Genomic DNA, 22296 nt, shown 5'->3' on the forward strand with positions numbered 1-22296 from the left:
GAAATGTATAACCAGTTCAGCCCTCCATTAAGGTCTTTACTTAGATTTTCCCATATCTCAAAAGCTTAAAGAAGTAAAAATACAATAACCAGTCAAGTTTTTATTTGTAAAGAACTGAAGTTACAACTGGTCTACAATATATTATTGTAATATAAACAACATAAATAAAAGATCCTGTAGGCCCACCACTAACTTCCACCCAGACCCACTCAAAGCCTTGTTACAATACTTTATGTGAAAGTGTGCAGGTAACAAAGGTGCAATCCAAGCAAGTTTAAGCAGCAGAGTATAAGGTGCTTCCATTAGCAGTTAACATCGCCAGCAAACATCTGATGCTCCGTTTTACTCACTGAATAGACATACGAACAGGAAGTCTAAAATTCATACACATGCGACTTAATATGAAAGTGCTTTCTCTTTTCTTAAAAAAATACATCAAATGAACAGATTTTACATAGATAATGGTGTGCTCTTATAATGCAAAATTAACTTCATTTTTAGGTTATACATTGTAAAACTGTAGCTATGAACACCAGTCTAGGAAGTCTATGCTAGGGTGCTACAACTATGTCATTTTCTGTGAGGACTCTAATACAACATCCCATGTAAGACACATCCATAAAACCTTAATATTTGCTTTCTCTAAGATTAAAACACATTTTCATTCCCCGTTGGTGGTGCTTTTTTCCTTGATGAATCATCTTTTGAGATTTTATTATGAAACTTTGATTATAGAACAATGGGAAGAATCAAAAGTAAGATTATTTTTTTAAAATGTGCTTAAAAGGTTAAAAAGTAGTTAATCACAGCAACTTGCCCCTGTGGAACAAATCTAAAGCAGTAAAGAGAACATTCTACCTGAATCAAGAGGCTGGAGTCCTTTCCTACTGTCAGCATCCGCTCCTGTGCACACTGTCTGCAACACACAACCTGCATTCCTAGCACAATCCTGCAATTTCCAAGAACATCTCAATTTTGGAAAAAAACAAAAACAAAAACAATAAGACCCATCTTTTGAATAAGGTGATTAGCAGTCCATCAATGTGAGAAATCACACACAAAATTACAATTTCTGTATTCTTGGGTGAAGTATGAAGTTCCAAGAATACATCTACAAAATCAGTGTTAATGCTACAGAGATCTAAATAGCATGGGATATATTACAATTTAGGTATACTTTAAAGAACTTAAAACACTTTAAGAGTAACCAGCATCACAGAACAATTTAAAGGCCAGATTACTGGGCTATTTGGATTAGTATACCTTAAAAAAAAAATATCTGTTCGAATGCATCCATTATATATAGTCATCTAACACTTTCCTTGGACATTTTCCCACCTTAAAAAGCTACAGCTATGATACATAAAAGTTTTTAAAATATATTTTTATATCTTTATAAAGAATGTTAGTATCATCAACTGATATTAGTATTTAAAGAAAAAATTACAACCTGATTCACAGAATCCCAGAGTTACAAGAGAATTTACCCAATTATAACTGATTGTGACTCCATCTCTACTCGCCAAACACTTGCGGCGCAGCACGACCTGCGTTATTACCAGTCCTGTGTGTCATGATGCAGCGCATCCCTCCTCTGACTGACAGCAGCGCACACCACAGTCAACACTGGAGAAACAGCAGCAGCCTGTTCGGCCTCCTCTCAGATGTTTCTGTTTTGGAAAACTGCTCTTATCAATACTGGATCTAAAGATGTCTAAGATTCCACATCAGCTTCTCATCTGCCACACGCCATGCCCAGGACTAGTCTGACACTACCTGTCACAGCCCTCACAGCTGTCACGGCAGGTGTTCACACTGTTGTCGACAGATGTGCAGTATGAGAGGGGTGATGTGACTGGACCCCTCGGTTGTTAATAACCCCAGTTCCCAGGCAACAGGGCATTAACTGGGAGTAAGTACATATATGCTTAAGCAGCAGTGAGGTTGTCTGGGAAGACTGGATTTGTTACTTTGTTTTTAGTCGTATATGCTGCACAGGGCGAAGTGTCCAGTAGTGACAAATGGATGAACAGGTGCGTGTGGAGAGTAGTCACCTGTGGTAATCCCAATTATGGAGCTCAGGACTAGTTTTAGAGCTGGGGGAGGATATTTCTTCAGTAATTACTTAAGCCAAAAATCAACAGTGCAGGAATCACACTGCACATTCAAATGAGATTACAAACCAAGCTAATTTGCCATCTGGAGCAATCCCAAGCTCACAGCCACAGTGTTTCATCTCCATCAGCAGGGCAGTGCAGCTAGTGGATTCATGTTACTACTAAAGAAAAATAGCAATTTTGCTCATTTTTTAGTACTACCAAAACATTTAACACAGGTACTAAGTACATGAACTTTAAACACTGTACATATTTAGTTTACTTGCGGCAAGACTACAGAAGTCCCTTCCTTCTACAGTGGGTTCATGTTTGTTTCAATGATGTAATCTCCACGCCTTTTCACCACTGTCAGAGAAAAGTCCACAAAGCAGTTAACACTGACGTACTCCATTAAGCCAATAGGGACTATGACATCTAAGATGACTGGTGTTGATTTAGGCAGTATAAAAGGACTTAATACATACATCCCTCTTATATTTCATAAAGTTATGCCATGCTAGCATGTTTTAAATTTATACTGACTGTTTCAAAATTAAAATTTATTCATTACATACCTTCTTTTAAAGTTTTCTTTCTACAGATTCATACCCAATACCAGGAATATCACGGAGAGCAGTAGGTGTACACTTGAAAAGCAACAGAAAGACCTCTGCCTAAATATAAGGTGTTAGAACCTCATTTTGTACCTAACATTTTACTTTAATTGCATTTTAAAATAAAACACAATGTCCACAAGCTACCAAAAGGGAAAAAAAAATAAAATCATCATGGAAATAATTTCCCGTAACTATGGCACTTGCCAGAGAGTGTGTACACACATGGGACTCTGTCTTAGGGAAGCTGGGACCACTTCACAACAGAGGGCAGGACCTCCTAATATTTTACTCTGGAACATGATGGTAGTCATTGTTTTTCAATTGGTACCTTGTAACTTTCAAAAGGAAAAAGAAAAATTTCTCTTGGTATAATTTCAAAGTAGCTTGAACTCTAGAACTAATACGCACAACTTTTAAGGTCTTAATATTTTAGGTAACTTTTTTAAAAAGCTAATGTCATTTTCAACATTTTAAATTGAAGAAACAGCTTTTTTTTTCAACTATAAACTGTAGGGTAATGCATTTTATAATCTTCTAACACAAAAGAAATATCTTCCCAGAATTTAAGATATATGATTCAATAGGTTAAAATTAAATATTAGTAACATATTTACTATTTCTAACACTTATTTTTACTCATCTAAACTGAAAACTAATCTTTGAGATGAAACAAAATATTCTAAATGGACTGATAAGATATCAATACTGGTGGCTGTGAGTTGAACAGTTCATGTCATGAACACAGGCAGGCTTGTGCTTACTGGGACCCAGTCACTGATCCTCAGACTGAGACACAAACTGCCTTACAGTGCCCTGAAGACTGTGTCAACTGTGATATCCAATGTGGAAACTCCTCTAATTTCTGTCTACTCACAACAACTTCTAAGTTCTGACAGATACTCTCTCTCCCCCTCTTACTAGTTATCCTTAGAAATCCAGGACTACTCACTTGGGTACCAGTGGTACCAATAACATCAGCCCACCTCAGAGCAGGGTCAGGTGATAAGAGAAAGAACTCATTTGATTAAAGGCAAATCTTGACATTTAAAACCACCAGGGCTAGGTTTGGCATGGTGGCACAGACCTGCACTCCAGCACTTGAAAGAAGGCCAGAGGATCACAATTCCAGGTTAGTAAAGGCAATCAAGCAGAAAGCACAGGATGTAAGCTCAGAGGTGGAGTGTGAAGCCCTGACCGCAGACCCTAGTACCAGCAAACAGGACAACTAACACACTGTAAGACCTTCACATTGCTACAGTGGGAATCCAACCACCCAGCACCATGGGTCTTTCTAAGCTGCTAATGACCACCATCATGTTAAATGTCTTCATTTAGCTAGCCTTGTTGTCTTCCTGTCAGCTCCCAACCACACACACACAAGATGGGTCCAAGGTCCAACTAGTCACAGTTAGATGTATGGTGCACAAGAAACATACCTAGGAAATGATTTGCATAGATGGACAAACCTTTCATTGAAATACAACTGGTATGGTTATAAAGGTCTAGCCTGTTACAAAATCCTGAAGATTTCCAAGCAGGATACTACCCAGCCCCAAGCCAAGAACTAATAAGAAAGCTCTATGCAGCTTATTTGGGGTAGGATTGGGGGCAGAAGGGGCTTAGTGAAAGAAATGAGGTGAAGCCATTCCATGCCACTAACAATACCAGTTGGCAGCAAGTGTTGCTGGCATCACAAAGGATGAAAGTCTTCAAACCGCAACATACAGCCTCTCAGGCTGAAAACACGTCTGAAATGCGTTAACAGTATTACCAGGCAGAGTTCACACAATGACAACAGCTGCAAGATCAGCTTCATTCACATGCATCAGTAGTAATTTATTCTTTCTAAAATCACGTATACACATGAAATCCAAGCCTAAAATCACACGACTACCTTCCCTACCTCTCTGGTTCAGGATCGTACTGAGTCCCTTAAGCATGGCTCTGAGTTCTGAGGCACACGACTAAACAAACTTGTAAGAAACTGTGTCCTGTGAAAGACGTCAATCCAAGACTCATATTGTAAACAGATCTGTGACTAACAATTTTGCACTTATTATATGAAGACTGACTATGGAAAAACTATTCAAAAGCATGGTCCAATACAAACAACAAAAGAGGGAAGCAGCAGGATTCCTAAACACACACACAAACCCACTCCTATTTATTTAGGTAACCCAAAAAGTGCAGAAACGTGTTCAATGCTGCAATAATGGAACTAACACAGTGGGAAGCCCCATTTGCCTCTTAGCCACTCTCTAGCTCACTCACTGCCATCTCTCCTCCCAGGTGAAGCTTTAACCCGGATGTCACAATTAGAAAGAACTCCACACAAATGGAAGCGAATGTAACCATCGCAGTTCCATGCCCTCAAAGCTGTCACGGACGAAGACAGCATTCCTCTGCTGTGCTGATTTATAATGAAGCTGTGTAGCTGTGCCCTGCACACGTCTACACAAAGCTTGTAAGTACTGTCATATAAAGTAACTTTTACAAGCCAGCTGTTTATTTCCCTAAGAAAATAGAACTTAAATAAAATGTGAAAGGTATGTCCCATGGTGGAAAAGGATTTAAAGTAAGGAAATGCAAACTCGAGTAGCAAAAATAGGATGAACTCATGTTCCCCTCTGCTTGTCTTTTTTTTTTTTTTCCTCCAGGAAAGTTCTTAAAGCACTTAGTAATACAACAGGGAATGAAAATGGCATTCTTCCTATCTATGTCATACTGAAGAGTCTAGTGCTCAGGAGAGAGGGGGACATACATATTATTAAAGCTTTCAAATTAGGATGATTAAATTAAAGAAATACCTGCAGCAATGGGAGAACTACCAAATGACAGCAAACAAGCCATTTCTTAAAACAACCCACTTGTAGGGGAGAAAAGTTTATTTTCTTGTTGAATTTAAGTGCGGACAACAGAAGATCTGGACTACATCTAAGATTAAGGACAAGAAGGCATTCTCCAGCAGAAACTCTTCGTGTACACTGCTTAGGGATACTTAAAGGCAGTGCTAGGCCCAGGGGTTTCTCATAAGCACACAGTGGGCTGATTCTAGTAGAACTGTAGAGTTAATACCTTAAAGGCTATATAATAAGCATTTGCAAGAGGGAAAGCATTATTGCTGGAGGTCTATACTGGACAATCAACTCTGTATTAACTGTGGATTACTACAATCCAGTTTTAATTCCAGAGGAAATCTACCTTTGTGCCTCCTTCATATAGTAGCAATCTCTGAGTGCTGCTTAGTCTATGTTTAGGAGGATGAGGGGAAAATCTATGACAACTCCCATGACGACTGATTACTACTAATAAATGGGATGGACTAGAGAGTACCTACCTTTCTAGAAACGTTAATAACAAAATGTGATGCAAAGAAATATGTAACAGAGATTATACTACTGTAGGTTTGAAACATGAGCCTCCTGCTACTTTCACATTCTGAGTCTACACAGGACTAGCAGTGAACACCTCTTCAACTACTACGTTAACAATCCCACAAAGCATACATTCAAACAAGAGGCATCTAAAGATTAAAAAAATTACCCACTATATTTTTGTATAAAAATAACAACATTTTCTAATGTACACAAAGACAAAAGATAAATATTTGTGATACCTTTGTGACATCTGTTAGTCTTCTACTGGCTCAACAGTCTCTGGAAAGAGCAGTGAAGATGAATAAGCTTAGACTCTGCTGCCTCTTATGTCTGTGGCCAGGATTTGTGAGCCGCTCCTTTAACTGTTGAGATTTCTCGATGATGTAGTAAAGATCTTCTGATGCCCAGCACTTAAGGCTCTCAGAGCACCCACAGAAATCTCTGTCTTAACGTCCTAACTCTACAGAAAATAACTGCTGAGTGAACACTCAATTAAGAGAAATCACTTTCAATGCTTTATGGGAAGAATCCAAGCAGGGTCGCTCCGAGAGAGCACACGGATGGGTCACACCCCACTGCCAACTCTCCCAGGCATGACTGCATCTTCCACCCTCACCAGTACAGGGCAACAGCCAGGAAAAGGTGACCAGTGCCGTACACCCTCAGTCACATGTTCTGTAAATTACGCTAATCTTGTAGACCAGTTTTACAGATTTTCTTCCCTTTTCTAGTATACAGTTAAACTGAAAAAAAAAAAATACTTCAGCAGAACTTTAATGCCATCTGAATAATACTTCACTATACATGTACTCCTTATCAGACCTTATCTTTAAAGTATGTTCCCTGCACGTGAAAAAGACCAACACACAGCACTCCTTGCGCACCAGCTTCTGAACGTTGGCACTACTGGCATCTCTAACAGGTCACTCTTGGTAATAGTCCTGTGCACTGAAGAGCTTTCAGCAACACCTCTGGCTGCTACTACAACCTCCTCGATTCCTGTAACAGCCACAGGCTGTGGTAACCACAATGTGTCCAGAGACTGCCAAATGCCCCCTGGAGGACAAAAAGAGACCTCTCCACTGAGAACTATTGCTCTTAATGTACAAAACCAAGAGGAAAACTGTCAGTCATGCCGATCTGGGTGAAGTCTAGAATACAGACTTTTGTGACCTCCATAAATACTGCTTATGCAAGAACACAATCCTGTTTTAAAGACAAAGCATTTGTCAGGAAGATATGTTTTTTAAACATACTGATACTTCATTGCATTCGATTCTGTCAATGGGCTCCTAAATTACCTTATATCTCTATGATAACCTTTGGAAAACTAACAGGGTAGAAAAATGTATAAGAAAACAGAATCAAAGGGGGGGGTGTAAATCAATAATTATTTTTAAAAGGCTTCTTTTATACTAATGATAAACATTACCTTTAAAAAATTATCTAGTATAACATGTTTCTTTGAAAAATATGGGCCTCTGTAACAAGTCTTTCAGTGTTATATGTAACTGGTAAAATTAACTTTACCAACGTTGGCTAATTATGAAAATGTATGATGAGTTAGGGTATCTGAAGAGAAATGTCGGCACTGCAAGTGGTGGTCCCAAAGTGCTTGCCTTCCATCATCAGTCTGATATTCTCAGCCAAATGAGGCTTTACCATTACCATTAAGAGGGATAAAACTGATATTACATCAACGTCTTGAGTTCCTGTTAAGAGTCCTTCAGAGAGTTGATGCGTGCACAAATCTTCAGGGCTGGGCCCAGCTTGATGTTCATTGCACTCATGAGATGGTCTTCTTTTAGCAAGAGCAGGGCCTGTCCATCAATCTCTTGTGCCCTGAACTCATCTGCAACATCCTGGCAGCCTGGAATTCCAGGAGAAGAAGGTTAGAGTTACACACAATTAGACGGAGCTCCTAACAGTGACAATTGTTCTGTCCCTGGGTCTGAGAGTATGCAACAGAAGCTAATAAACCATTGTCTTGGTAAGCCTGGGCTTCATCCTTGAAGAAATCAAAACCAAGGAAAGTTTACTTGGAAATCTTGCTTTTAAAAACAGTGCAGAAAATAATAACAATAGGTAAGAGCAATCAGTCAATATATTGCATTTCCCATGCAAAAATGACTTCATTCTGAGGCTTTACACCTCATGGGCTCATCTTCCCAAAACATAACTTCACATATAGGCAGAGAGGAATAAAATGTTATGCCATAAATAATAATCTGGAAATATTTTCTCAAGTGTCAGATTAAACTTCCATGACCACCCAAACCTTCTTTGAGTTCACATAACTCCAAGTGTGTCTAAAATATTTATATTGCTCCCTCAGAAGAGAACAAACCCCCCAGTATTACATATTACAGGACTGCTGACACACACCATACTGTTCAACTCGTAATGTCAACTTCAAAGCTTAACATCACTCAACTCATTTCTACTCATTTTTCTGTTAGCCTGTAGGCTGGTCTTGAACTTACCTTGTTTTCCTACATACATGCATGGATTACAGGAAAGTGCCTTAGCCCCCATCTGTTTTTTAGAACCCAGATCCCTGAGAATGGCAGACGAGTGATCTACCTCTGAACACGTCACTACACCCCTTAGCACGCTTCACCTTAACTTTTTGGTAAAAATAAAATAAAACAATGCAAAGCAAGCTGTCTCTGAAATCATGAGATCTTACTTGGCAGTCTTTTACCAAGCAAGCAGTGCAAAAGCCTCAACCTGAAGTAGGCTCTTACTATCTAAACCCCACTATCCTATGGCCTACCAAAATACCCAATCATTCCTATCATAGGAAAGAGACCTCTAAGCTCAGTAATGAACTAAAAAGCCCAAAGAGAAGAGAATGCAAAAACATGAAAGCTTCCTTACAAACAGTGAAAGTATAAAGTTAGCTTAAGAACAAGACCTAACAGCTGTACGGCCTTTTTGTATTCAAATCAGTATTCCAAGGGGGAATCATGGAAACAGATGATTAGAAAATAAAATGATTAATTTGCACCTTGGAATATAACACTTTGCTAGGATGATTCTCCTTTCCATTGTGAATGTCGTCATTGAGCTTATAAGATGACAAGGTCTACCCACAGACCCAGGAGCACCCCCAAAGCACTACAGTGCAGCAGACATTTAAGTAAGGATGGATGAAGAAATGACAGACTGGAAAAACGTCACCCACTGTGGAGAGCTGTCTGTTGAGTAACCTGCTTTCACGCATGTGTTCACGTGGCCATCATTTTCCTCAGTGTCCCTACTGGCTGTTATTTCTTCCTTTACTGCATCTTATAGAGCAGCCAGCTTTTCATTTCTCTATTTTGGTAATTTCTCAGACTTTCAAAAATTTATATTTCAAAGTCCTGTATATGATTTGTATGGTTTTGCCCAAGTACCACACATATAGATGAAACGGGATTACTCACCATAGAAAAGCCCCTTTTTCTTTTCCCAGAGGTAGCTCTCAACAAAACTGACTAATCTTGCATCTAGTTGTGACTTCATCCTTCTTTTATGGAAGAACTTAGGTTCTTCTCTCCAGTCTTATTTATAAGAACCAGGGAAGGAAAGAGAGAGAGAGGATAGGCTTACTTAGATTCAGAAATGAGGAGTAAAAGAGAGGGGACCACAAAAGCTGCACTGGGAAGAGAAATAAAAAACTCCTGAGAGGAAGTACTCAGCATGCTCTTCTTCCTCTTGACTGGGGTTCCTTTACAGATGTCAGTTTGTAGGTAGACAGTAAAGGCGCTAGCAAAATAATTTTAAAGTGTATTGGGAAACAGCATGATTAAATAATATGTGTTATCATTTTTAGATCCCAATTTTCTCAAGCCAACCACAAAAAGTATCATTAGCACAGAAATGAAAAAAATATAAAGTGACTTATAAAAAGGAGACAAGCACACATCTAGAAACTCACTGAGGAAAAACAAGATGGTTTTTTAAGTATTCAAGATACTCAGAGTAAAAGTTCTGTGAGAGCCCAACACCCTGAGGCCAAGCACTGAGTACATTACACACAAAGGAGGCCGCCAGGCAGCCTCGTGACCGAGTAAACAGCTCTAGGTAACACAATGGCCCTGCTCGTGTCCCACCTGAATTTTCCAGTGTCCACAATCAATTCTCCCACTTTGAAATCTAAATCAAAACATTCTATGCACAAACTGACCTCACTAAAGTTGCAGGAAAGACACCAAGTGCCACTCAATACTGCTGTATAAACATGTCCCCAAAGACATATACAGAAAGAGTTATACTTTAAAAAAAAATTCCTACTTTACATTCCTACAGAGAAATCCAATCTATGGATTCACAGATCAGCATAGAACAGTCTTTCCAAAAGGGCAGTTCACTAAAGGACAGTACAGAAGATAGCCTGCAACTGGTTAACCAGAAGGGCTCTGTGCCCACAAGTTCATGCTACTTCTCACCCTAACAGCTCTGAGCCTGAATCTCCCACCTGGGTGCTTTAACATAGACCCACTGAGTACTTAATAACATGATAACACAAAAATAACAGAAACCCAGGAGTAAAAGTACAGGGGCCCTGACTACAAGGAAGCTCATCCTATCTGGAAAGAAAATGTAAGACATCACAAAATGTATACGCTTGTTCCCACTATGAGAAAAGCTTGTAAAAATACTCAGGAAAAAGAAACAGCCTGAAGGAGCTCAGAAAGATATTTATAAATGCCAGAGAGGCAGAAAGAAAGCGAAACACATTTTCCTAGTGTAAGATTTACCCTAAGCTACTCTAGGATAAACTTTTGGAAAGGCAGTAACTGACTGCACAAATAGCATTATTTGGTTGGTTAAAGCAATTCATAAATACTCCCATTTCATCAGCAAGGAAGGGAGGGAGGGAGGATGGCCTAAATAGAACCAATCAACGCTGTCTCTTCTTAATGATATGTAATGATCTTAAATGCAGATGAACTCAGTAAACAAGAAGGTCTAGCCGGGTGGTGGTGGGGCACGCCTTTCATCCCAGCACTCGGGAGGCAGAGACAGACAGATGGATCTCTGAGAGTTCGAGGCCAGCTTGGCCTACAGAGAGAGTTCTAGGACAGCCAGGGCTACACAGTGAAACCCTGTCTCAAAAACCCAAAAGAGGGGGAGGGGAAGCTGAAGCTAGTGGGTAAGTATGAGAGAGCAGGCAGACATAAGAAGGTTACCCTCAGCATTAGAATGGATGTCACGTTTTTACAAAGAAATCAAGTTTGTCCTACTCTACAGTGTTAATTAGCTTTCAAAAATATATGCACAAAAAATATGGTCTTTCTTGTTTCAGTTTCTAAAAGAATCGGCTGAGGAAGTGAAGAGGAAAATGATTAGAAAATAGACAAGCAGAAGGGGAGAAGTGTCTTCACTCTCCTGCCCTAGAGATCAGGACAGACAAGAGAGCATCTTACTATTCACCGACTGGGCACCAGAGCAATGGCAGAACTAGTCAGTCCGTTTTTCACTCGTTTGGGGGCATGAAGGAGTGCACAGTCATTCTGAAGACAGGTACGAGAGAGCAGGTCACATTTCAATAGCAAACGCACACACAGTTTCTCTAACCTTGAATGCCAAAGCTGTGGATGGACGTAACGTCACTTTCTTGTGAAGGCACAAGGAAAGCATCCAGGCTAAGGGAGTCACATACCAGGCAAAGAATGGATGAAGGCCCAGACATCATCGACTGTCCATATAGAGGGCTCTGTCTGTGAAACTGGAAGCAAGTCACTGTTCTCAGGCATTTTCCTCATCCTCACATCACGCAGCTCGCGTTCTCTTTCCCGCTCACTCTGCCTGCGCAGACGAGTTGTCATGGCAGAAGGCACAGAATCCTCATGAGAAGCCAAGTCTTCTTCTGCAGATGGATAAGTAATTGGAAGCTGGAAAATGCAGTAAAGTAAAATACAGCATTGCACTTCCCTTGCATTTCTGAAAAGGACATTGTACATTGAAGCAAGCTTTCTACAGACCTGCCTAAGGATATGTTCTCTTGCTGTTCCTTCAGGGCCACTTGGACGACGGCCCCGATGCCCAAGACTTTGATTATCAGGCTTACGATTCCAACGACTAAGTGCAAATTTTTTAGAACAGCTAACATTGTACCTAAGAAATTCAAGAAAGAAAAATCAAGCAAAATATGGGACAACCAATTTAGAATCTAACTGTAATTTTAAAGTACAATTGTGACATAGTAAGTACTAGACAATTATTAAGGACTATAATATCTCACAAAGTACAGTTATCTTATTGAATGGATTTATTTAACCTACAGGTCAAAAATGGCCTCTGTGAATATTATAAAATATCTCTCAACATAATACTGGACACCTATAACAAGGTAATGGTATTTTCTCCTGATTATAGAAGAATAATGAAAAACCTGCAAAATGCAGAAGATAACTTGCAACATAGCAAGAAAATTCATGGTTCCAGAAGAGAAACTTTGTAATAAATATTTCTGAAGTTTATTTAAACTATTTAACAAGTAATATATTTGGGGTTTTGCTTTGTCTTTTGCTTTTAATGTATATGCAGGTACTGGAGTACATATGTGTACAGACATATCTACACATGTGGACACTAGGGTTTGGTTCTCAGCACACAATGAAAGCCCACAACTGCCTGAACCCCCAAGTCTAGGGGCGTCAATGCCCTCTTCTGGCTTCTCTATCAGGCACACACAAAGTGCACATATATTTTTAGAGGCAAAACACACACATATTAATTTTGTTACTGATAACTATTCTAGAATAATATATGTAATTTTGTTTACCTATGTTTTATGAAAATATCAGAGATGGAAGTAAGGAAAACTCTGAAAAATAATAGACTATTTGTTCTCTAAAGATGCAAATGTCCCTGAGAGCCACTGAAATAACTGAAGAAGTCCTGCTGTGTTCCTATGGGTTTATCTGTGGGCTCAGCAAAGTGACGTTCTGATATAACTAACATATCAGGTGACAAAACTTACTACTGAAGAAAGGAGAGAACTAGTCTTGTGCCTGGCAATTAGTCCTTATATATTTAGCTCTCCAAGAATTACAGCTAAGCACTTCCCTGACCTGACTCTTCCCCTCTTCCTTGCTCTGTCAGCCAGGCTTCACTGCGCTAGGATCCCTGACCGAAAGAGGTTCATCTGAAGTAGTCCCTGTCTGGGAAAGGGAGTGGCAGACAGTGTTAAGTATCCTGGTATACTTCTAAACATCCAAGAGGTTCAGAATACCCTGAAAGACAGACCATTTCACAATTTGTAAGTGGTTTTGACCAGCATTAGAAATTTGCTGTTCTTTCATGTGTTTCATGCAAAGTGAAATTCAAGTTAGAGCATAAATCCTACATAATCTTATAGACCTACTACTAATCATGAATAAACATTTGAGTAATGAACTGAAGCAATGAGTCCACTTTTGATAGAAATTTACTTTTATTATTCTCACTAAACGTAGTTCTGTGACAAGTATACAAAATGGTATGGTCAAACAAGAAAATCACTGGCTTCTTAAGAGAATATAAATTTCAACATAATTAACCTAAGCATACCCCCCAGGTCTTCCGAAAGAGCATCTGGTATTTGTAGCTGCTAAGCCATCTCTCCAGGCCCCGTATTAATCTTTATAGACTAGTTAGTGTTCTATCTGGTATGGTGGTACATTGCTATGACCTGTATTAATCTTTACAGACCAGGGTTCTATCTGGGATGGTGGTACATGGCTATGATCCCAGCACTTGGGAAGCAGAAACAGGAGGGCCATAGAACATTGGAGACCAGCCTGGTCTATACAGTCAATTCAGGTCAGCCAGGGCTATAATACAAGATCCTACATAAAAAATTAATTTCAAAATTAATTAGTAATTAATTAGTTATGATTTTTAAAACATAAAAATTAATATTCTATCATATTACATATGCTATAGGAGAGATTCTCCAAAGCATATCCTTGTACCAGATGACTGATGCTTCATGAGTATTCACTATGAAACTGCATTATTAGTACCTAAAATTTACTTAGTAAATTCTAGTAACGAGACACAGAGTAAGTGGCTGCTGACCTAACCTTCACTGCTGTTACCATAGCTAATTCCTACCAAAGCTCATCTATAACCATGTCTTGACGTTTTTGCAAAAGTTACTGGTTCTCATAAACAAATTCAAGAACACCAACATACCTTTTGGCACATGACATAGTACAGAATCGTTTTGACCGTAAAAATTCATTAGGATATCCCATTTTTCCACAGAATTCACACTTAAGCAATTCACTATCCATTTCTTCTAATGTCTCTAAAAAGAGAAGGGAAAAGCCAAAAATCTGAGTGGTCAAAATTTCTTTCAGCCTCTAATTTTAGTTACACAACATTGTCAGATCAAGATTTCTTCACCTTCTTTGGATCCAGAGCTACTCTGGCTGGGCTCCTACTAATTCCTTGTTTCTACATAAGAATGATGTTTTTTTCTATACAATAAATTCATCTATACAAATAAGCATAGGCTAGTTTTGCTAAGAATCCAGCATGTCTAGAATGTAAAACAGCAATGTATGTTACAAACACTGAGAAATGAAATGAGTGCCGTGTACTCATGGTCCACTAGACAGAAACAATTTCAAAAGGCAGAATGTGACATATGAATTTGGTGCCCTATGCTATGAAGATTTACAGCAGAGAAACCCTTTAAATTCCTATGGAGAGGAGACTGGCTTCAAAATGGAGACACTTCTGTATGTTTGATTTTAGTAAGACATATAAAATATTATGTGCAGTGTATGACTAATTTTATAAAGATATATTGTCAATTTATAAAACAGTTCCTTTTAGTAGTAAATAAAATTAATTTGGCTTTTAAAATCTCAAACAGTGTCATAATGTCCAACTACTGGTGCATTTTCTAGGGTGCTCCCTGCTAAGTAAGAATGCTAGTCCTAACCCCAACCCCAACCTAAAACCCTCTCCTTCACTATTACCTCTTCCTTCAGGCACCTAAAATAAACAGCTCAATCTTCATGACCTTCCCCAAAGAGCTGAAGTAACTATTACATGGATGTCTGCTCCACTTCACAGTTTCCACGTAAGGACTAAGAGTACTGGGGCTGAGAGATGGCTTCTCTTCCAAAGATCCTGAGTTGAATTCCCAGCACCCACATAGTGGCTCACACTCATCTCTAAGGGATCTGATGCCCTCTTCTGGTGTGCATGAAGACAGAGCACTCACACATAAAAGTGGGAATACGTTTCATATTGTGATACTAATATGGGATCTTGAGGTGCACAAGAAAGGGGAAAGGTTAAAGTTTAAAAGTGTTTGCATTAACTGTACTGATTTTTTTGTCAACCAGAAGGAACTCAAATGAGGAATCACCTCCAGCAGTTGGCCTATGGGCATGTCTTTGGAGTTTTTTTTTTTTTTTTTAAATAAAAGATTGAGGTGGGCCAACAGTGGGCAGTGCCACTCCTGGGTTTTGTACAAATCAGCAAGCTGAGCAAGTCAGTAAGCAGTGTTCCTTCATGGTTTCTGATTCAGCTCTGCCTAGGCTTCCTTTGATAATGGGCTGAAATAACCCTTCCCCTGCCAAGCTGGCTTTGGCCAAGGTTATCACAGTAGCAGAGAAGCAAATGGTATATACCATGAATTTAATAGTTTGCTTATCTTAAAAATGGGTGGTTTTTAAACTGAAATTATACACACACACAAAAAAAACACAGCCACAAAGTAAATGAACACACCATTTTACTCTAAATTTTATTGCATGAATACTGGTTTATACAATAAAAATGCCGAAATTATAAAATAGCCTTGGAAAATTAAAACTATGAAAGACTTAAAATGTTAGCTTGTAGAAAAAGACAAGATCTCCTGAATAAATTGGGAGCTTGGGGACCTTGGGAGAGTGTTGAAGGGAAGGGGAGAGGCAGGGAGGAGAGCAGAGAAAAATAGAGCTCAATAAAAATCAATAAAAAAAATGTTAGCTTGTTTGTTTTGGTTTGGTTTTTCAAGACAGGGGGGTTTCTTTGGTAGCCCTGGCTGTCTTAGAACTAGATCTGTAGACCAGGCTGGACTGGAACTCACGGAGATCTGCCTTCCTCTGCCTCCCGAGTGCCGGGACTAAAGGAATGCACCACCACCACCCGGCACTGTGCAATAGTTCTCTACTCTGAAATATATTAGCCATCTTTAGATTTTCTTCTCCTTCTGTAGCATCTTGTCCTGTCTCCCTTTAGTCCTTCCCTTCCTCTCCCCACTTAGACTGCAGGTGTCAGTCATATGCCAGACCTCTAATACATCCAACAGATGACCAGCACAATGCTAAACCCTTTTCAGTTTATTACAACTGCCACAAAAAACTTGAATAAACCCCCCAAGTCCTAGGTCTTCATCCATAAAATCCCCTCAAGCCCGAGGTCTTCACCAAGGGTCCTTCTGTTATTTACAGCGTGGTGAATTTCGATGTGCTCCTACAGTTCCTTAGTGTCCACATCCTCTGTACATCTGTTCACATCCTGACCAGAACTGTTTTTCCTGCCTGTTATCTTAGATCTAGGCTTGCTCCTTGTCTCGTTTAACACAAAACAGAGATCAAACTCATAAGAAATTCACCAAGCTGAAAATAACTTCAGCTAGTTCTGTCTTCTTGTTATCTAAATCTAACATTTGTTGCTCTGGAATGGAGATTCCCTAATCTCCAACAAAACAAACAGTTCCTTATGGGAAAGAGGGTATGCTTTCATGTCTTTCCGTACATACCTTTCAAATGCCGGCACACTAGCAATGCTATATGTTGCCCATTATATTTTATAAACTACAAATATCATGAAACATGTTCTAAAACTTCCCAGAAGTCCATGCTCCTTCTGTCTATTCAGCAGGGTTGACATGACAAACACATTTTAGCCCAGAACTTTCATTTATATACTTCTTACAGATACAAGCAAAAGAAGAAAAAAGAAAACCTAAACATACATCTTCACTACTTTTCATCTAAAATATGAAATGTCCTCACATATAATCAACTAATTAAAAACATGTATTTGAGAATTAAAATAAATAAAATTAAATTCTAATAATGAACGTCACCATGGTGACCTTGTTTGGATCCTGATGTTAATCAGATGACTGTGAAAGAACATGCTTCAAATAACTAAGAAAATCTGAATATGGATCAGGTATTACACCAAAGAATTATTAATTTTGTTATTTAATTATGTAAGAAAATATCTGCTTTTAAGAGATACATACTATATCAGTGAAATAAAATGGCTACAACTTTCATAAAGAGGGAGGAAAGGATGGAAGAGAAGTAGGAAAGAAAGGCAGCAAAGGGAAGTTTGGGAGAGAAGCAAACAAAAAGATGCAAGACATGAGACCGTTCATAGCAATGGACATAGGGATAAGGGAAGAGCACACAGCTCTCTCTAACTGAATGCATGTTTAGAGCGCTTCATGGTTAGCAATCTTCTACACAGAAAAAAATCAAACTGAGCTCAAAATAACCAAACATTAGTAAAAGTCAAATGTTATACTATTACAGGCTTGGTGGTTCAAATAAGAAGTAAAAATGTTGACTACTTCACAACAGCTTATAAAACACTACCAACGGCAGGTGCCACCCTCTAAGAATCTGAAGGATGACGGTTTTACTTACCAACATGCCACTTTGGTAAATTTAACATTGTGTAAAAACACCCAATAAGGGGCTGGGGTGATAGCTCAGTAGGTAAGAGCACTGACTGCTCTTCCAGAGGACCCAGGTTCAATTCCCAGCACCCACATGACAGCTCACAACCTTCTGTAACTCCAGTTCCAGGAGATTTGACGCTCTCATATAGACATACATGGAGGCAAAACACCAATACACGTGAAATAAAAATAAAAAAACACAATAAAGTAACATAAACTAAATGAGTATTTGCAAAAGAATAAATTAATTTTAGAGATCCTAAGGATAATTACAAAGACAAAGATGTTAATGAGTTTACCATTATAAGCCCCTGACTAAACACTTCAGACTGAATATCATCAACTGAAGGGCCATGATCAAATAAGAACAATCTCTTATAAAGACTCCTACACAATACAGCTAGATTGTTTTGTTTCATTGGTTATTTCTTTAAGCACACATTCAGAATCCCATTTTTAAAAAAGTACAAGCTTTGCTAACTAAAAATAGGTGACCTAAAAGGCACAGAACATCAGTTTTGTGTTTACCTCAACCATTTTTATCAGTCTGACTTCTAAGGGATATCTGGTATTAGAGTATAGTCAGTTGAAAAGGAGCTGGGACAGTAAGGAGATTAACAGTATTTTTTTTTCTTAGAACAAATGTTATCATCTATTGGCTGAAGAGAACATCCTGAATGTAACTGTAATACTCAGTTTATAACACCCATCACAAGAATAAATCTAAAACCACACACCTAAATGCTCTATATTTTGAAGCAAATTCAGTAAAACACTCATTTGTTACTTGCTTTTTAAAAGCAAGAATTGATTGTTCTGATTCAGAAACTTTTAAAATTGCTTTTCCCTCACTAGAAATCTACTGTACAAATCAGCACCAATATTACTGCTCTCCTAGTTACTGAGTTATCAGAGTGGTTAGCGCACCCATTATTCTGGTTAATAGAGTGTTCACATACTCACTGTATGTAAGCAAAACTAAATTCTTTCCAAGTGAAAACCTATGCAAAATAAAAAGTTTATCCTATTTCAAGCAATAAAAGTCATAGTTAAAGAAAAAGTTTGATGGGAACCACAGACCTTCAGCAATCATGTCTTCCATCTCAGTGTCAGATGAATTATCTGCATGCTTTGTGTTATTCTGTAGTTCTGGCTGAACACACACAGAATTCACCACCTGATTATCCAAAAGAGGCCTCTTTTTCACAGGTTGGTCTATCAGCAAAGATGAGCGACTCACCTTTAAATGGAAAAGAGAATGAAAAGAAATAATCTCTAAAAATTAATCAGAAATAAATGAGTCTAATTTTTAAAATGACCCCTCTGAAAGAATGGTAGTTGTGATATTTACTTACTCAATCATCAAATCCAATAATTAAGGGCAAATCATCAAGTAGAAGGTTCTATACATATGCACTACTGCTAGCCAGCAGAATACATACTGCAGTCATATACAATGCACTGCTGCATTAGGCAAGTAGATTTTTAAAAAAGTCTTAAAATCTAGTGATTCCTTACATTTGTAATATTAAAAACAGGAGTAATCAAATTATCCTGCACAATAGGAAAGCAGTGAAAGGGAGGCAGTTGCTGCTTGGATTGATTTATTTTGCAGTTCTGGGAACTGAATCCAAGGTCTTGCACTAACTATACCCTCATCTGTTTCTTTAGAATGTTTTGTTGTTGCTGTTGTTTATGCGCGTTGATGATTTACCATGGGTGTTGGGTCCCTTGGAACTGAAGTTACAGACAGTTGTAAACTGCCATGTGGGTGCTTGGAATTAAACATGGGTCCTCTGAAACAAAGCAGTCAGGGCTCTTAACCCCTGAGCCATCTCTCTAGCCCCTCTTCAGAATGCTTTGAAGATAGCCTCTCACTATAAAGCTCCTCTTGTCTCAGCCTCTGTCCAGTGCTGGGATTACAGTCCTATGCAATGCCCATGTCCAGCTTCACTTTTCATGGAACTATTCAGTTCAGCAACCATCTCTCTTTCCCAAAACTTGACCACACGAGACTAGCTCTTTCTAATACAAGGCTGTATGCATCTGCAAACATTTTATGATTTGGTGGTGAAGACTGGGGAACAGTCATGGGTGTGGTGTGTTCATACTTGCACAGGGGATGCCTTTTCCCCAGTTCACACTGCCCAGAATGTCTGTGTGTTATTTACTTTGAGAGGGAATCTTGCTCAGACTGGCCTTGAACTTGAACAATAACATCAACAGCCTAAGTAACTGAGGTTACAGACCTGTGCCACCAGACCCAACTTATCATCATTAGCTCACGCATGGGGGGGGAGGATGTACCACAGCACATATGTGGACAGAAGAGAACAAATTTATGGGATTAAGTATGCTCTTTCTACCTCTTTGTGGGTCAGATTGCCAAGTTAGCATGGAAATGGCTTTTACCTGTTGCACTATCTTGCTGGTAGCTTTTAAAAATACAGAAACACCAAACAGACTGGACCAGAAAACAAATTCTCTTTGGCACATAATAATCACTAAATACACAGAAAAGAGAAAGTATTAGAAGCTGCAAAAGAAAAGACCAAGTAACATATAAAGGTAGACCTATCAGAAAAACAGCTGGCTTCTAAATGGACACTCTTAGAGCCAGAAGGGCAAGGACAGATAGATGTTCTACTCACTCTAAGAGACTATGGATGGCCAGCCCAGACTACTATATCAACTAAAACTTTCAATTTCCATAGATGGAAAAAGTAAGACATTCTATGATAAAACCAAATTTAATCCTTATCAAGGAGATACAAATTAGAAAGAAAGAAGTCAAAGTATCTTTATTTTCAGATGATATGATAGCATATATTAAGTGACCCTAAAAATTCCATCAGGGAACTCCCTACAGCTGATAAACACTTTCAGCAAAGTAGTTGGATATAAAATTAACTCATAAAAATCAGTAACCCTCCTAAATAAAACTGACAAATGGACTGAGAAAGAAACCCAGGAAACAACACATTTTACAATAGCCCCAAATAATACAAAGTATTTTGGGGTAACTCTAACCAAGCAAGTAAAAGACTTGTATGATAAAAACTTCAAGTCTTTGAAGAAAAAAATTAAAGAAGATATCAGAAGATGGAAAGATCTCCCATGCTCATTACTACCAAAAATAATCTACAGATTCAATGCAATCCCCATCAAAACTCCAACACAATTCTTCACAGATCTTGAAAAGAAAATTTTCAGCTTCATGGAAACAAAAAAAACAGGATAGGCAAAACAATCTATTATAGAACTTCTGGAGGTCTCATCATCCCTGACCTCAAATTGTACTGTAAACTATATAGGAATGAAAACAGCATGGCATTGGCATAAAAACAGACATGTCTGTCAATGGAATCAAATTGAAGATCCAGAGAATCCACACACCTATAGACATCTTTTTTTTGGGTTTTTTTTGTTTTTTTTTTTTTAAGAAGCCAGAAAAACACACTGGAAAAAAGACAGCATCTTCAACAAATGGTGCTGGTCAAATTGGATGGCTGAATGTAGAAGAATCCAAATAGACGCATACTTATCACCCTGTACAAAACTCAAGTCCTGTCGGAGCCCGTGAGGGTCCAACACAAATTCCCTAACCCGGCTGGAACCAAGTAGTGAGGAATAAAACTGACACTGCTTACACGGTCATCATGGAAAAAGCCAGCTCACCCTTTATTCTCCAAACATCTTATATACCCCCACCAAAAGAGCGGGAACACACAAAGGCTGTTATCTAAGTAACCAGGTGCCTGGGCCCAGGTCACTGTCTGCATCTGGCAGTCAGGTAGGCCCTGAATTAGCATCTCTATAAGACATCCTCCAAATTACAAAAGGAAGGAAGCACCAAACATCTGAACTCCTAAGTCATCAGCTTCAGTCAAATATCTCTTCTCAGGTAATCCACATTTTAACAAAAGGAGCTAGGAGCAGGCATCCTGGCTTTTGTTAAGGGCAGAGACAGCTTGTCTGCAGAGCTACATGATCCGCTCAAACCAGGCTAATGGCTTTTGTGCCATATCAAAATATGGGCCCACAATCCACTCTCTCTTATTAATTTTAATAAACCCTGTGCTTCTGCAACAGGACAGATATGTCACGCCTGACTTGGGCAAAGTCCTCTTCATTTAGCCAAATTTTTTTGACATTGGAACAGGCATCTTTTATGCAAGCCCCTGTCTTAGGCATCTGGGGAGAAGAAGCTTCAAACCCGTCATTGACTGCCAACCTCTGTAAAGAGAAGAGATTAGTGAAGAGAAATATACTTTTCAGGCCCTGTGTATCAGCCATATCTTGTCAGGATGCATCATAATGCTTTATGAATAATTATGCTCCCAAAGACTATATTCTCCTATCTTAAAGGAGAGTAGAATCACCTGAGTTGAAAATGTTTCTTCCACTGGTACAGAACATCATTCAGAGTTTACTTTCTCAGCATATGTATCAACTCTCAAATGGACCAGACTCAACATAAAGCTGCATACACTAAATCTCATAGACAAAGTGGGGAACCGCCTTGAATTCAC

At 38.8% G+C, this 22296-nt stretch overlaps 1 protein-coding gene across 5 annotated transcripts in view; it reads right to left on the reverse strand.

Moving 5' to 3' along the window:
* Positions 1-85: 85 nt before the first annotated feature.
* The window catches only part of Phc3 (polyhomeotic homolog 3), a 70144-nt gene continuing 47933 nt past the window's right edge, over positions 86-22296 (reverse strand). For 4 of the 5 annotated variants that reach the window (XM_050129253.1, XM_050129252.1, XM_050129251.1 and 1 more), the window contains 5 exons: positions 18845-19004; positions 14260-14374; positions 12063-12195; positions 11741-11972; positions 86-7960 (listed from right to left, as the gene is read on the reverse strand). In XM_050129253.1, the coding sequence (XP_049985210.1) occupies positions 7806-7960; positions 11741-11972; positions 12063-12195; positions 14260-14374; positions 18845-19004 (795 nt within the window). In that variant the 3' untranslated portion in view covers positions 86-7805. Of the gene's footprint in view, positions 7961-11740; positions 11973-12062; positions 12196-14259; positions 14375-18844; positions 19005-22296 lie in introns of those variants that run through there. The other variant, XM_050129255.1, reaches the window with a different exon arrangement.

This window comes from Alexandromys fortis, unplaced genomic scaffold (assembly GCF_014885135.2).
Source record: "Alexandromys fortis isolate MF-2015 unplaced genomic scaffold, M_Fortis_MF-2015_v1.1 scaffold_300, whole genome shotgun sequence".
Taxonomy (NCBI): Eukaryota; Metazoa; Chordata; class Mammalia; order Rodentia; family Cricetidae; genus Alexandromys; species Alexandromys fortis.